The following is a 16296-nucleotide window of genomic DNA, read 5'->3' as shown; positions in this document are numbered from 1 at the left end:
GGGCCGACAGGGGCAGATGACCGAGCGGCCCGACACGCCGCGGCGCCAGACACAGCCGCGGGCAACACAACAGAAAAAAACAGACCCATCAACGGAAATGTGTATTCTTCTGACGTGTTGCAGTCATTGTAAAATGGCAGCGAAAACACAATATGGAGTGTGAATAGTAATTCAAAATTTGCGAACTGAAATGATGGCAGTTTCCACACAACTAAAAATATATTGAACTTGTGAACAAGTTTTTACACCAATTGCTAGCTGACACTAAAATAGTATATCAGGCAAAGTATCTCAAACAATAAAGCAGCTACGGATTTTTTTAAGAGCAGATGTTTTTAACATCACTTGTAGTTGTCTGTATACACACATCAGGCAGCGCACAACGAACGGATAACTATTGTATCAGGACACTCATTGACATTCTGGACACGTACGACTCCTATCAAAACAAAACAAACACCACATCATTAGAGCCCGTATCAAAAACAGCATAGTCGCTAGTTTGTTAGCGGCAGCCCACGTCACCATGAACATGCGCAGCAGCACGTAACCAGACCATCTCCCTCCCCCACCGCGTACGTCACCGTCAGTAGCCGTCAGTAGCACTCCCGCAATCAGCAGCACCGCTCCAGTCCCGGCGGGTGGTGTGCCACCACATTCCGCACTCCATCCGGTGGGCAGCGCGAGTGACAAAGTAAGGTGGGGAGCCCCCAGTCCACCAGTACAGCCAGCGGACAGACCCAGCGCCAGGCGCGGCCGTCATGAGTTTTCCGAGAACTTGTACCTGCAACAGGTGAGCGAGTCAGTAATGTGATGGCGGAGGGAGGACCGGCGAGCTCGGTGTACGGTGTGGCTGGGGAAATCAGGGCCCGATGACACCTCAGCCACGGGGAGAGCTGGTGATGGTGTCGATCCGACGCTGCATGGCGCAGAGTCTGGTCTGTCTGTAAAAAACACGTAAGAAGAGCCAGTGTGGCGGGAGCTGGGAGATCCAGATACACGCCGAAAGCACACCGTGGGGATGATCCTCTTAACAAAACCAGCGAGCAGTTCAGCAAGAAGACGGCGTCCCGACTGACTCCGGCCTCACAACATCACCCATGAGATCACCCTCGCCTCGGAGTGACCTTGCCACGGCCATCGCAGACAGATTGGCCCCCGTGGCAGCCGACGCGGCTAGCATGGCTCGTTTGGTCGTGTGCCGAGCGGCTTACAAGAACTGAGGGTCAAGGTCGCGTCGACATCAGTAGTCCGGTGGGGGCTGATAGGCTGTCCAACGATGGAGCTCAATGAGTGTCGGTGTCGACGGTTTGTTAGGTGGTGCTTGAAGGCTTGACAGGCGGGGTTCGACGGTGTCAGGCAGTCTGACAGTTTGTCGGTTTCTCGGAGGGGATTTGACGGTTTGTCTGGAGGTGGTTTCACGGTTTGATGGTTTGTCAGTTAGGTTGTCACGGTTTGTTGGGCGGTTTTTGACGGTTGGTGGGGCGCGGTGTGACGGTTTGTCTGGCGTGGTTTGACGGTTTGCCAGACGGCATAGTTCGATGGTCCGTTGAACGGCAGCGTTCGATCGTCTGTTGGGTACCGGGGAAGGGAGAGGGGGGCGGTGACGGACGGCTCGTTCACGCCCCCAGGCAGTGATTGGTGGCGCCGCTGCCCCGGCAATCCAGGCTGAATTGAGGCGCGGTGGTGGCTGAGCGATTCACGCCACATGTCCGCCAACCCAGACTACGGCAATCAACAGGTCGATGGAGCCACAGCCGGCGGCGGCGCAGATCAAACGAGCCGGAAACCGCAGCGGGAATTGTCAATAGCATCGCAGCACGGTCCGATCCACCGGCGTCAATTTCATACGGGCGAGGGAACAGCGGATATATTGACCATAACGAAAGCTTCACAGGCTCAACGGTACGAATTCAATAGTTCCAATTCGCTTCCATAAAAAAGAGGGGGAGCTGTTCGCAGAAGGGGAAACAAACCTTTCATAGCGTCAACGGTTACTGTCCTTCTATGTGCTAGCGAGCAACGTAATTCTGAGCTTCGGAAACAAAAAGCTCGCGAACAACATTCCTGGCATCCTAAAAAACATACCAGCAGAGAAAAGACGCTGGCCAGTGTTGATCCACGAAATAAAGTCCGCTAGAAATGTGTCAAGCGGACGCGGAGTTCCTATAGCAACAACAGGAAGAACTAAGATGTGGGGAAAGACAAAGACGAGAAACAGAGACACTGATAAATCAATGTAAGCATCGCCTGGTTTATGTCCTCATTTTATCCGTTATTTGAGATAGCTTACTCGTACGTGTTATGATAAGTAGGACTAGGCACTACACCGAACAGTTCGTGCGCAGAAAAAGCCCAGCATCTAAAATAAAAACAAAACAAAACAATAAAACACAAAGACTACTGCATCCAGTCTGGTATTTCACAGCACTGAAGTCCTAGTATGGTGACAGAGTCGGAAATGGGATACATTTATTGGCCATCCCTGACGGCGTAAACAAGCTTTATGGTGCTTACACGGCTCAGAGCGTGTTGCTAGTAGGCGCGGGGGACAGATGGGGGGGGGGGGGGGTATCCACCAGACTGCCCGCTGCCAAGGTCGCTGCCAACGGCACTGAGAGATGGCCTCTGCCGCCTGACCCGTGTCATCAGCGGTCACGTCCGCACCACCGCCGGCTATCGTGGTCTATGGCCTTCCATCGGACGCGGGACTCGCGTCACGCCCAGTGGGGAAGGCCCGGGACCTGTTTGAAGGACTGTGCGCGAGCTCTCTGTCACTATAGCGGCGAATTGAGTTCGTCTGACCACACACAGACCGACGGCGGTGGGTAACCCGGTGATTCGACGCTGGACGGGGGCGTGCCCCGACCGTGCTAGGGACTAGTGATGTCAGTTACAGAAAATCGAAATACCGATACCAAACCAAATACCAACTAACACCGTGGGGAAATACCGAAACCAAACCATCTTGAGAACATGAGGGAAATACCAACTTTTTACCAATTTCTTAGCCTCTTATACATTAATGAGGGTTCATGATACCAACAAAATACCAAACTTATTAGGATTGAAATACCAAATACCAAATTGGTGTCGGTTTGGTATCGGTTTACCAAAAAGTTGGTATCCGATTGACATCTCTACTAGGGACCCAAGACAACCAAGCAATGGTGGCGGTCAGATGAAAGCCAGTCTCAGCGGTGGTCTCGTCCCGACGTCTAACAGCGGCGATCCAGCTCCCCGACAACAGTCCCCCCCCCCTCGCGACCAGCCCCGCCGTAGCGAGACGGTCAGCACCATGGTCCGAGATACCATGGGCCGACGTTGGGGCAGACCGAGTACGCCCGTCAGAAACAGAGGGTTTATGTCATGGAAGTCCGGGCAATGGTCATGAACGTTTGTTTGGCCGTATGTTTAAAGGCATTCTTAGTGGGCACTTTGTCCACAATGCCCTCAAAAAGCTCGTAACCATGCACAGCTGCTTCCTAGAGATGCCATGCAATTTTGAGCGGTTGCCCTTTAATATTTCATTGAATGTCACCGCTGGGATCTGCCCAGGGAAAATGCATGATCCGGTGAAGCTTTTAGCGTCAATATCACCAAACTGGAAGTTATGGCTACCAGTTCCGAGCAAAAATTAAAGAAGGCTTCAATATCACAAAAAGAACAAAATAACTTCTTAGTAACAATCGATATTGGCATGGGATATGCAAACAATCAACATAATCTTCAAAAAAGAAAGAACAATAATGGAACAATTGGCAACAGACCGCTAAACGCGTAAAAAAATACCAGGCCAAGTCAGTCAGAGCATTTCACCACAAAATTCGTACAATCGGACAAGGCTCTATTTACGTTTACGTATAGGTCCACAAGCCATCATCTGGATGCAATACAGTGTGGGGCAGAAAGATTTACCTGTTTGTTTTCAGTCCATAACTCAAAAAGTTTTGAACGGATTTTGATAAAATTTGGCATGCAGCTTCCCAACTGACTCATGTATCAACATTAAGATCGTTTTTGCATTTCGTAATATTTGTTGGTGAGCTATGGCGAAGCTGACTAAGAGAGCCCAAATTGGGTCGCTAAAGTAGGTTGGCCATAGCTCCTGAAGCGTTGCCAAACAGCTCGGTGTTGCCGTAAAAACTGTTTGCAGTGTAAATAAATGACTTAAAAAGACAGGGTTGGCGTCGACGAAGTCCATGCCAGGCAGAATAAGGGATATCTGCTTCAAAAAGCTGGTAAATATCGTGCACAAGAAGGTGTTTCAAGTTCTAGGCGAAACATGCGCAAACTGCCAAGGGAGCTCGGTGTTTCGCCCAGAACCGCCAAGAGAATCATAAACGACGGCTTGGGCTTTATTTCATACAGGATGGAACATCGGCACCTAATTTCGGCGGCATCCAGGGAAAAGCGGCTACACAGGACCCAAAAAACATTGGAGGAAATCAGGAGCGCCGGTAACAAGGCATTCTTCTGGTCCAATGACAACATGTTCATGCTTGAGCCCCAGAGACACTCCCAAAACGTCAAATTTTTGGCAGATGGTTCATCCAGCATTGATCCTGCTATTCGCACCATTTTTCGTCGCCAGAAGCCTGCTGGTGTCTTGGTTTGGGCTGCCGTCGCATCCGACGGCTCAAAAGGATCCTTGGTCTTCATCAAGGAGGCTGTGAAAGTTAATGTACAGGTTTAAGTCCATCTGCTGGAGGAACATGTTTTGCCTTGGGTCACTCAGTCGTTCCGAGACGGATACGTCTTCGTCCAGGACGGTGCGCCACCGCAAACGGCCAACATCGCTCAACCGTGGTGGAAGACTCACATGCCTGGGTTCTGGGACACAGACATTCGGCCATCATCAAGTCCAGACCTGAACCCGATGGACTTCGCAATCTGGACCATCTTGGAGAGGAGGGTGTGCGCAGCAGCACACAGCAGAATCGCCGCCCTGAAGCTGGCCCTTGAGACGGCACCGTCGAATCTTGGCGGGGACACCATGCGGCGCTCGTGCCCCTCCGCAGAGGAACATTTCGTGGCAGTGGTGAAGGACAAGGTGACCATATTGAGCCATAATGCCGTCGCTGAGAAGTGTACATGCTACTGCATATATGTGCCAGAAATCAATTTGATATCTTTGTTCAGGGCCGAAATATTTAAGAAAATCAAGAGGTAAATCTTTCTGCCCCACCCTGTAAATACAACAACCACCTTCTGGCAACATAGACCAGTCGCCGCCTATCAACAAAAATGGCCGGATATCGCCCCGGCACAACCGCAAACAAACAATTGGCCACTGACGGTCATGCGACCACACAACACCATTAGCGGCTCTCAAAGCCGCACGCTCTCGATCCAGCACTGACGGAGATTGTCGGAGGTCAGAGGGCTCCAGGGCCGCGGACCCAGCGGCCAGCGGTGCCACACGTGATAACACCCAGGCCTAGGTCAGGGACTCCAAACTGACACCACAGGCCGAACCCAGCCACCGAAACAGTAATGCGGAGGACACCGTGGGCAGAAAACCAATACTGACCTGAAATGAGGCCATCAATATGACTCAGTAGAAAAACAAGCACCAAGAAAATCTATCAGCGTATTGTAGTTATTCATGCAATCACTAAAGCAGGGGCTTTCCGCTTCAGCCGCGGGCGCGCCCAGTCATTCGCGCTCCCGCCGCTAGATGTCTCTAGTTGTGGACGCCTGAAGTTATGCTGTGCCGCTGAACACGATCGCGGCGCCAGCTCCATGGTTGACGACGGGCGCATCGGACAATCCAAATCAAGATAGGACGGGAAAATATTATTCAGAGGAGCAGTCAGCATCATCGCTCTCTTGCAACTACAAGCGAATCTAGGACAATGATGAGAGGTAGCGATATACACGGGATTGACAATACAATCGTGTCCACTTTGTATCAAGTTATGCACATGAGATGTCATGATTGGGTCCGACATACTGGCAAGTTGTTGGCGCATGAAGCCTTACCTTCAATAATGGTTGAGACGGAGGCCGTCATACATTTTAATGAAAAACGTTCCAAAGCCTACAAAGTAGGCTTTGACAAAACAAAAAAGGCGTCACGTTAATAGTTCACAGCTAATAGAACTTAAAAACATTCGTGAATAAAAACATTCAGACTATGTGTAGTTACTTGTGTATCACTTTTCGGGCTCGCTCAATGGACGGTAATAGTCCGATGTCCATCAGTTTGCGCAGCGGCGCTGTCGAACTCTCCCCCCGCCGGCACTTAATCTGTTCATTACTGCGTGATGTGAGCGCGCACTGCGCGTGGCCTCCCAAAACGGGCCATTATTTGATCGGCGCCCTCTCCGCGGAGGCGGCGCACGCGGCCTAAAGGGACGTTAACCCGGCACGCTCCACGCCGGCCCCGCCAACCGCCTGTAATGGGTGACACCGATCATCGCGCGGCCGGTCAGCGGCTCGTCACGTGACACCCCCCTCCCACCGGAACATCCCCCCCCCCCTAGCCGAGGTCCTCAAACGGACCGATTCGGGCGGTCCGGCACGTAGCCGGTAAAGACGCGCAATTTGGGTCGCGCCGCGGCGCAATGGCTGAGCGCGGCCGCCGGGAAAAACAAGGCACCCGCCGGGCCCAAGCCACGGTGGGACAGACGGATGCGAGCTAGCGAGACGACTCAGACGTACATCCGGCAACGGATGGCAACTCAGACGGCAACGGATGCGTAGCGCGTCGACGCCTGAATAGTGTCGGTAGCAAACGATGCAGTGGGTCATCGGACTCGCATCTATCACTGCGACCTGCACAATATGTTCCGCCTTATCAATCAATCACTTACGCTCAGTCAAATACTCGCTCAAGCGTCAAAAAGCAAATGAAACTTGTGTGCTTTCTCTGACATATCGGTACGATGATTAGGCTCGCTCAGTTTTAGCTTTTACCATAAATAACATGAATCATGTTATGTATGTGTTAAATGTCATGCTGTTAGCATCTATTACAAATTAACTTTAATAAAACTGAGCTCATTGACGTTTAAAGCATTTCGACTGCATGACCTGTTGGCAATCGTTCACCTTGCAACCGATGGATACCATTTTCTCTTCTAGCCAACTTTCTCCGAACGGCCCTCAAGCGGCTGCCGTCTAGTGGCAGCTCTCGCCACCAGTTCCTGGTAGCCGGTGTTGCAGGGGCGGATCCAGAAAATCTCCAAGGGAGGGGCCATTAGAAACCAGGAGGCCCCCCCCCATAATCCCACCTGTTGGAGGCCCCATCTTCCCACTTGTTGGGCCCCCCCCAAAAAAACTGCGTCTATTGAGCTTATCTAACTGTTCAGGCAACATCTCAACATCTGTGCAGGCTTGGAGGCCCTCTGTGCAGGTTAGGAGGCCCTGTAAAAGTGGTCATCTCTGTGAGTATAAGAGACCTCCAAGTTATGAAAAGCTTTACCAATCTTCTAACAAAGAAGACTTCTCAGCTAGTCTTCTAAGAAATAACTAAGTGGGTAGGTTAAAAAAAAAACTCATCGGATTTCGGCCACTTTATTTTCAGGAGGCCCCCTTTTCAGCTTTTTAACTTTTTAACTTTTTATTTTATTTTTGAAAAAAATCGGCCAAGGGGGGGGCCATGGCCCCCATGGCCCCCCCTTGTATCCGCGCCTGCGGTGTTGCCAGAGGCACAGTGACGGCCGCGGCTTTACGGTGGCTCCCCGGGCAGGGCGGGCCGATCGGTGCTCAACCGCTCAGCTATGGGGAAGTGGCAGTGCCGCCCCGCCGCGCCGTCATGAAACCGCCCCGGGCTAGTGGAGCCCCGGGCCCGCCGGCCGACTCCGGCGGCTGAACACAGCCAGCACAGGGCCCTAACAATACCACCGACGAGTAGAGCGTTACATATGGATGAAAATAATGTTATAAAAATGAGTGTTGTATGGTAATAAATGTGCCAGAATGCCTCCTGTTAAGCTATGGAATAGAATTTAATGATGGCTCACCTCTTAAATATACCTAATTTATTTATGAAACTCGGCAAAATAAATAGCTTTTAAGGGTATTAAAGTATAATGAGTGTCCAAGTCACCATTCTGAAGAGGAACACATTATTCCTAAGGTGGAACATGATAGAGAATTTTTTTTTTTTTGGCTTGAGGTTGTCTTTGCAGTCACCTTCTTTGCAGTCACAATTTAGCAAGCGGTTTGCTTCCCTAGCAATACAAGCATTTCTCGAATTGCCTAATTGTTTTCTAATTCCGGTAATATAAAGTCATTTAGCAGAAACTGCGAGCTTCTCGTGTCATATCAGCAGCGTCCCGTGAGAATACTGGTCTAATTAGAAATACCTAAATGGCCTGAGAGAAACGAGGAGGATAAGGCGGTATACTTAGAACCGCAGTGAAGCTTGAAGTGAGATAACTTTTCGGTGCAGCAGCGATTTGATATCCTCGCATGACTGGAAAACAGCGCATTCTTACCATCAAAACTTCGCAAAATAAATTTAAAAAATGAATAATTTCTTTTAAAAAGCAGCAAACAACCCCGCCTCTACAATTTCGCTTATTTCCAGAACTTGTTACATAAAAAAGAAAAGTGGTCAACGTAACACAACGAAACTTTTGAACACCCCAATAGTGCACAACAAACGCCTTTTATGCACACCAAGCGCATTTTCATGTGCAAGCATTCCTAAAAGGTAAACGTTGCTAAATGCGCAAATCACAGAGCCAATGCCATCAGGGTGCCGCCGATGGGAGCCCGAGGGAATCACTGCTGCAGGAAACAATTACATATAAGTGATAGACCGGATAAGAAGTGTCTTCTCCTAAGATGATAGCGGCCACAGATAAGCGGTAAATTTGATATACAGGAAAGGTCAGGATGGTATTGATACTAGACCATGTAGCGACCAGATATTCGCCAGGGAGGTTCTGCTTCGTTGGGGAATACCTTCCACAACAATGGAAAAGTCATTGAGGCTCAAAACCCTTCCAAGTTCCAACACAAGTCACTTAAAAAATATTTGAAACAACGTAACAGGATTTTCCTTTCAATATGAAAGGCTCGTTATTTCACACCACTCAGGCATGAGCGCCAGTCTGTCATCGTCGGTGTCAATTTCAACGTACCGCATGAAGCGGAACCTCCTGGGACACAAGTAACCCTGACCGCTGACTGGATAACCCATCACGGACCCGGACACAAGTGTTGACATTGAGCACAGGACCTTGGCCGAGGAGCCGGCGGCTGAGCGCCCACCAAAGGGGCTCGCCACGCCTGCGAGGAACATGCCGCGCCTGCGAGGAACATCTCCCGGGGGATATCACCGAAATGGGACGCCTTACTGGTGCGTGAAATCATGACCCACCAGAGCTACCCAGAGTCAGAACTTCAGAAGTTTACTGCCCCTCGCCCCATAATTTGAGGACCACACTCATCCACAGCGATGACTGTCGTAAAGCCATTTATCGAAAACGATGACCGTTGGGAAAACGCAGAAGCCGGGACAGCTCACCCATTTCTTTGAACTGTTGAGTGGTGTTTATCCCAAAATTCTGGGATCGAAGGCCCAGCAGCACCGAACACCATGGCTGAGTCAGGCTCTGTTTCGAAGCCGGCTGGATTGCAGCAGCTGACCTGATGAACGAGACCAGTAGGTACTATGGGCGTCAGGCCAGCGACCCCGCGGTAAATCACCCCGTATCACAGTGATGCAAATGGGGTTCACGAGTGGCCATAAATACGAAAAAGGCCCAAAATTCAAGTTCACTTAATCGAATAAATCGTAATATGGTCAGTCAGGCAAATGTTTGGGGTGTCTGAAAAAGTATGATTTTAATGTTTTTGTCAAAACCGGCCTCGTGTAGGATTGTCAGAAGTCGAGACATTTTCGATGTCGTAAAATGACTGTCAGATACTCGCAACCGTGACGCCGATTTCGGTTTTAAGCGCAATCACGTGACACACCCCAGTCACGTGACCTAGAGGTGCGCTTTCAATAGACAGAGTGCGCTTATATCGAACCGAGAGTTGTACGCAATTAAAGACAATAAACGTGCTCAGTTTAACCTGCTCTCTTCAATAAAGCGAGATAAATGTTTCATAATGCTTCGGTACCAACGATATTGCCAATCCATCAAACATTGTAGTCAGGAGACGATTTGGCATTCGACACTTTTTCGAATTAATTCGGCGTTAGAATTGCACATATTTTAACAAATTGCGCTTTACAACAACAGTCGACTGAGCCGTCCGAGCGCACCCATTCCACCTGCGCCGGCAGGCGACAGAAACCGCCAGTGGCGGAATCAGGGAGGAAGGGGGGGGGGGTAAGAAAGTGGGGAAGAAGTAGCAAATGGCTTGTGGCGTCCGAAGCTCAATAAGAGCCTAGGTACTCAACCGGAGCCGGAGCCGTCCACAAATCTACGGCTCCATATCTTCTTTGAATTGGGCTGCCTAATCGTAGGCTATGACTTCATTGGTGGTTGATTTATTTCAACCGAATGTCATAGTCATGAGCTGCTGATCGCATGTCTCTGGTCCATCTGCATTCTGTAGTTACTATCATGAAATACTCGGGAAACTTTGCCCTATTATAGATACTGTGGCTGTTGACGGCGTTCGAGTGTGAAACCAAAGGCGTTAATGACGTAGAGGAACTTCAGTGAAAATGTCTCCCAATTACTCCAGTGACCTTGACTCCAGGGTGGTGTTTGACAGCAGATCGCTGAGTGCGCTGCGCGCGTCGGCGCGTTGGGTTTCCATGGCAATATCAACAAACTTCACTCTGACGCTAAGCTATGACGTCATCGCAAAACGTTAGCGCGCCGCTCCGCCAGCACGCTAGCAGCATTCGCACTCAAACCTGTTCTCTTTGTACTTGTTTCCTTAGGACCTCTGTTCCAAACGCGATTCATCATAAGCTAACAGATCGCTCGCAACGTCATTCGAGTGACGTCAGGGGTATGCCTTAGCTCCCAGCGCGCGCAGCGTCGGGCGGTGAGACAGGGGCCAGGGCCCAGGACAATATTCATTAATCGGTTTATCGTCCAAGGCCGTATATTAGGGGGTTAACTCGTCAGTAGGTTTGTTTACATTTGCTCAGCTGACGAAATGACGTCAATGGTCGTCCGCCCCGCAAGGATCAGACGGCCGCACACAGTAGGTAGGTACATAACGCGGGCACAGGCAACAATCTCATCGACCTTATCTTGATAGAAAACACAACAGTAAAACGCTCTAAACAGGGGCGCAGCCAAGGGGGGGGGGCACACTGGGCTTTAGCCCCCCCCCCCCCCAAATCTAGTAGGCGCCCTCACTGGATGGCGCCTTCCACGATCATTTCGGGGCGCCGAAGGCGCCTTTCTAATGTCCAGCACTCTAGGCGCCCTCGACGGTTAGCCATTGCGGTACACCATGCGGCACTGGCGCCCAGGTTTACAATTTTATATCTCTTTGTGGGTGAAGATGCACCCACAATCCTGAACTGCCAGACATCCACCCCCCAATCTCCTGACCATCTAGCACCCTGGCATCATCTTCAGCGCCCTTCTGTCTGTTCGGCGCCCTTCTGATCTGTCGGCGCCCTTCTCGCCATTCAGCGCTCTTATGGCCTGCCGGCGCCCTTTTCACATTCGGCGCCCTCTGGGCTGACCAGTCGGCGCCTTCATGGTCCTTACCACACAGCATCCTCCTGATCTTTCTGCGCCCTCCACACTTGCCGGCGCCCTCCTGACCTGTCAGCGCCCTCCTTATCGTATTATAGCGCCCTCCTCACCGTACAGCGCCCTTATGGGCCCATCGATAGCGCTTCGGCGATACCTATCGCCTAGAGGCTGCAATGGGGCCCTTAGAGTACGGTGTCAGACCCCCCAGAGGCCGGTGTTAGACCCCAGGGTCAGCGAAGGGCATCAAAGGGCAAAGGCCCAAGGTAGGGCCCAAGAGGCTGATGTGGGCCTTCAGAGGCAAGTGCGTGACGCCCAAAGGTAAGGCTTGAGCCCCCCAGAGAACATAATAGGGCCATCAGTGGCCGGTGTAGAGACCTCATAGGCCAGTTTGGGGCCCCTCAGAGGCTAGTGTGGGGCCTCAGGTGTCGGTATGAGGCACTTAAAGACCGTTATGGGTCCTCAGAAGCCGGCATCGATCCTTCAGAAGCCAGTACGGGGCCCTCAGAGGCACATAAGGGTCAGTTTGGGTCCCAAAGACAGAAATGGGAGTTGGGACCATCAGAGGCCGGTGTGGGACCTTTAAAGGCTGGTTTGGGTCCTTAGGGGCAAAATTAGGGCCCTCAGAGACCAGTACAGGACCTGCAAAGGGCAGTTTGAGACCATCAGAAACCGAATTGGGCACTCAGAGGCTAATGTGGGTCCTTACAGGCCAGCATGGGGCCCTCAGAGGTTAGCGTGGGGCCCTAAAAGACCAACATGGGCCGGCGTTGGGCCCCAGAGGCCATTAGAGGGCCCTCAAAGGCTAAGATGGGCCCTCAGAGGCCGATGCGGGCCCTTAGAGGCCGGCATCAGGTCTTCAGAAGCCCGTGCGGGGCCCTCAGAGGCTAAGGTGGGTCCTTACAGGCCAGCACGGGCCATCAGAGGTCAGTATGGGGCCCTAAAAGACCGGCATGGGCAGGCGTTGGACCCCAGAGGCCAACAGAAGGCCCTCAAAGGCCAAGATGGGCCCTCAGAAGCCGATGCTGACCCTTAGAGGTCGGCATCGGGTCTTCAGAATCCAGTGCGGGGGGCCCTCAGAGGCTAATGTGGGCCCATACAGACCGGCATGGGGCCCTCAAAGGTCAGAATGGGACCCTAAAAGACTGGCATTGGCCGGCGTTGGAACCCAGAGGCTAGCAGAGGGCCCTCAAAGGCCAAGATGGGCCCCCAGAGGCCGATGCGGACCCTTAGAGGCCGGCATGGGGTCTTCAGAATCCAGTGCGGGGCCCATAGAGGCTAATGTGTGTCCTTTCAGGCCAGCATGGGGTCCTCAAAGGTCAGTGTGGGGCCCTAAAAGACCGGCATGGGCCGGCGTTGGACCCCAGAGGCCAGCGGAGGGCCCTCAAAGGCCAAGATGGGCCCTCAGACGCCGATGCGGGCCCTGAGCGGCCGGCATTGGGTCTTCAGAATCCAGTGCAGGGGCCTCAGAGGCTAATGTGGGTCCTTACAGGCCAGCATGGGGCCCTTAGAGGTCAGTGTGGAGCCCTTAAAGGCCGGCATGGGCCGGCGTTGGGCCCCAGAGGCCATTAGAGGGCCCTCAAAGGCTAAGATGGGCCCTCAGAGGCCGATGCGGGCCCTTAGAGGCCGGCATCAGGTCTTCAGAAGCCCGTGCGGGGCCCTCAGAGGCTAAGGTGGGTCCTTACAGGCCAGCAAGGGCCATCAGAGGTCAGTGTGGGGCCCTAAAAGACCGGCATGGGCCGGCGTTGGACCCCAGAGGCCAACAGAAGGCCCTCAAAGGCCAAGATGGGCCCTCAGAAGCCGATGCTGACCCTTAGAGGTCGGCATCGGGTCTTCAGAATCCAGTGCGGGGGGCCCTCAGAGGCTAATGTGGGCCCATACAGACCGGCATGGGGCCCTCAAAGGTCAGAATGGGACCCTAAAAGACTGTCATTGGCCGGCGTTGGAACCCAGAGGCCAGCAGAGGGCCCTCAAAGGCCAAGATGGGCCCTCAGAGGCCGATGCGGACCCTTAGAGGCCGGCATGGGGTCTTCAGAATCCAGTGCGGGGCCCATAGAGGCTAATGTGTGTCCTTTCAGGCCAGCATGGGGTCCTCAGAGGTCAGTGTGGGGCCCTAAAAGACCGGCATGGGCCGGCGTTGGACCCCAGAGGCCAGCGGAGGGCCCTCAAAGGCCAAGATGGGCCCTCAGACGCCGATGCGGGCCCTGAGCGGCCGGCATTGGGTCTTCAGAATCCAGTGCAGGGGCCCTCAGAGGGTAATGTGGGTCCTTACAGGCCAGCATGGGGCCCTTAGAGGTCAGTGTGGGGCCCTTAAAGGCCGGCATGAGCCGGCGTTGGACCCCAGAGACCAGCAGAGGGCCCTCAAAGGCCAAAATGGGCCCCCAGAGGCCGATGCGGGCTCTTAGAGGCCGGCATCAGGTCTTCAGAAGCCCGTGCGGGGCCCTCAGAGGCTAAGGTGGGTCCTTACAGGCCAGCACGGGCCATCAGAGGTCAGTGTGGGGCCCTAAAAGACCGGCATGGGCCGGCGTTGGACCCCAGAGGCCAACAGAAGGCTCTCAAAGGCCAAGATAGGCCCTCAGAAGCCGATGCGGGCTCTTAGAGGCCGGCATCAGGTCTTCAGAATCCAGTGCGGGGGCCCTCAGAGGCTAATGTAGGCCCATACAGACCGGCATGGGGCCCTCAAAGGTCAGAATGGGACCCTAAAAGACTGGCATTGGCCGGCGTTGGAACCCAGAGGCCAACAGAAGGCCCTCAAAGGCCAAGATGGGCCCTCAGAAGCTGATGCTGACCCTTAGAGGCCGGCATGGGGTCTTCAGAAATCAGAATCCAGTGCGGGGCCCATAGAGGCTAATGTGTGTCCTTTCAGGCCAGCATGGGCCCTCAGAGGTCAGTGTGGGGCCCTAAAAGACCGGCATGGGCCGGCGTTGGACCCCAGAGGCCAGTGGAGGGCCCTCAAAGGCCAAGATGGGCCCTCAGACGCCGATGCGGGCCCTGAGAGGCCGGCATTGGGTCTTCAGAATCCAGTGCAGGGGCCCTCAGAGGCTAATGTGGGTCCTTACAGGCCAGCATGGGGCCCTTAGAGGTCAGTGTGGGGCCCTTAAAGGCCGGCATGGGCCGGCGTGGGACCCCAGAGACCAGCGGAGGGCCCTCAAAGGCCAAAATGGGCCCCCAGAGGCCGATGCGGGCTCTTAGAGGCCGACATCGGGTCTTCAGAATCCAGTGCGGGGCCCTCAGAGGCACTTAAAGGCTAGTCTTGGGACTAGAGAGACAGAAATGAGGCCACCAGAGGCCGGCGTGAGGCTATCAGACGCCGGATGGGCCCCTGAGGCCGGTTTAGGGGCCCTTAAAGGCCAGTGGAGGGCCCTCAGAGGTCAATGTGGGTCCTCAGCGGTCAATGTGGACGCTTGACCGCCACTGAAGGGCTCTCAGAGGTCAGTGTAGGACCCTCAAAGACTGGTATAGGAGCTGTTAATAGCTGGCGTGGGTTTCTCGAGCCTCGTGACAATCGAATACGGGCCAGGGCCCCATACGGCCATGGGGGCCCATCGTTTTTTTTTGGGGGGGGGGGGCAAATGATATGATGCCCCCCTGATTTGCCTTTTGGGGGGGCATGGCCCTGATGCCCCCCCCCCCCCCTGCGACCGCCACTGGAGCCGTCCGCCTTGCATACACCTATGCATTCATATCTCGGCCAACACCGACCAGCTGAGCGCCACACGGACACATTTGGCAGCACATACACCAGTGCGAAGGAAATCCCCTCCGCTAATACTTTACGCATAACAGGCCTAATGAAGAGGGGTCCCGCGCAAGCAACAGGTAAGTATGTGCATAGAGTAAATACAACAAAACTGATCGTTAACACCTAAACATGCTAAAGTATAGCATAAAAGGCATTAAATCCACAAAACCAGTGGCTGAAGCCGCCTCTGTCAAGTAAATTGTGCCGTCAAGTGTAAGTGCAATGCGCCCAAATCAAACATAAAAGTGTCTGGAAAGGGCGCATATGCGCTCGGATCATACTGCAGAGTGTCGTAAAATGGCGCAGTGCGCTTTTATCTGACTCGGTAGTGTCGTTTTTAGGCTAAGTGTCTGATAATTGCGCCTGAAGTCGACTCGGGAAAATTATTCAAACAGGTATTTCGAGAAAAATACAGTGTTAAAAGCAAAAAAAAGCTGTCGGAATGCGTTTTGCAAACACACCTATCAATTAAAAGTGTTTGGGTCACCTTCAGGTCATTATTTTAAAAAAACTTGTTCACCGAATTCCAGCTCAACATCTAGGTAAGGTATACGACATCCACTCCGTCTTCGCGGCAAAATCCTTCATCTGAAAATTCAAGTACATATGGTTGTGAGTGTGATGTACCAAATGTATGCATTATGCATCAGAAATGACGAGCGAGAAAATCTCTTTCAAATGAGCATCATTTTTTAAAGATTGGTTACGAAATAAACGAATGAGAACAGAAAAACGGAAAGTGCTCGACCACTCAGGCTCCAACAGGACTGTTGAATACAGGCGCAATTTACCCACGATTTGTCGCGAATGAGCGCAGTTTCACCGCATCGTTCTGCATCGCGTTTTTCTCATTTGTGGCGGAATCAAACAGTGTCCTGATACTATCACATATTCCGGGGGGCTAAATTTACCTCTTTTCAT

At 52.7% G+C, this 16296-nt stretch overlaps 1 protein-coding gene across 5 annotated transcripts in view; it reads right to left on the bottom strand.

The window, feature by feature from the left end:
* Nucleotides 1-88: 88 nt before the first annotated feature.
* Nucleotides 89-16296, bottom strand: part of LOC122391445 (DNA-directed RNA polymerase I subunit RPA12-like) — a 54976-nt gene continuing 38768 nt past the window's right edge. For all 5 annotated transcript variants that reach the window (XM_043385359.1, XM_043385354.1, XM_043385357.1 and 2 more), the window contains exon 4: nucleotides 89-784. In XM_043385359.1, the coding sequence (XP_043241294.1) occupies nucleotides 760-784 (25 nt within the window). In that variant the 3' untranslated portion in view covers nucleotides 89-759. The remainder of the gene's footprint in view (nucleotides 785-16296) is intronic.

The sequence above is a fragment of the Amphibalanus amphitrite genome, unplaced genomic scaffold, assembly GCF_019059575.1.
Source record: "Amphibalanus amphitrite isolate SeventyFive unplaced genomic scaffold, NRLGWU_Aamphi_draft 000437F_arrow, whole genome shotgun sequence".
Classification (NCBI taxonomy): domain Eukaryota; kingdom Metazoa; phylum Arthropoda; class Thecostraca; order Balanomorpha; family Balanidae; genus Amphibalanus; species Amphibalanus amphitrite.
Note: the sequence above shows the minus strand (reverse complement) of the source record. Positions and strands in the feature narration are given on the sequence as shown.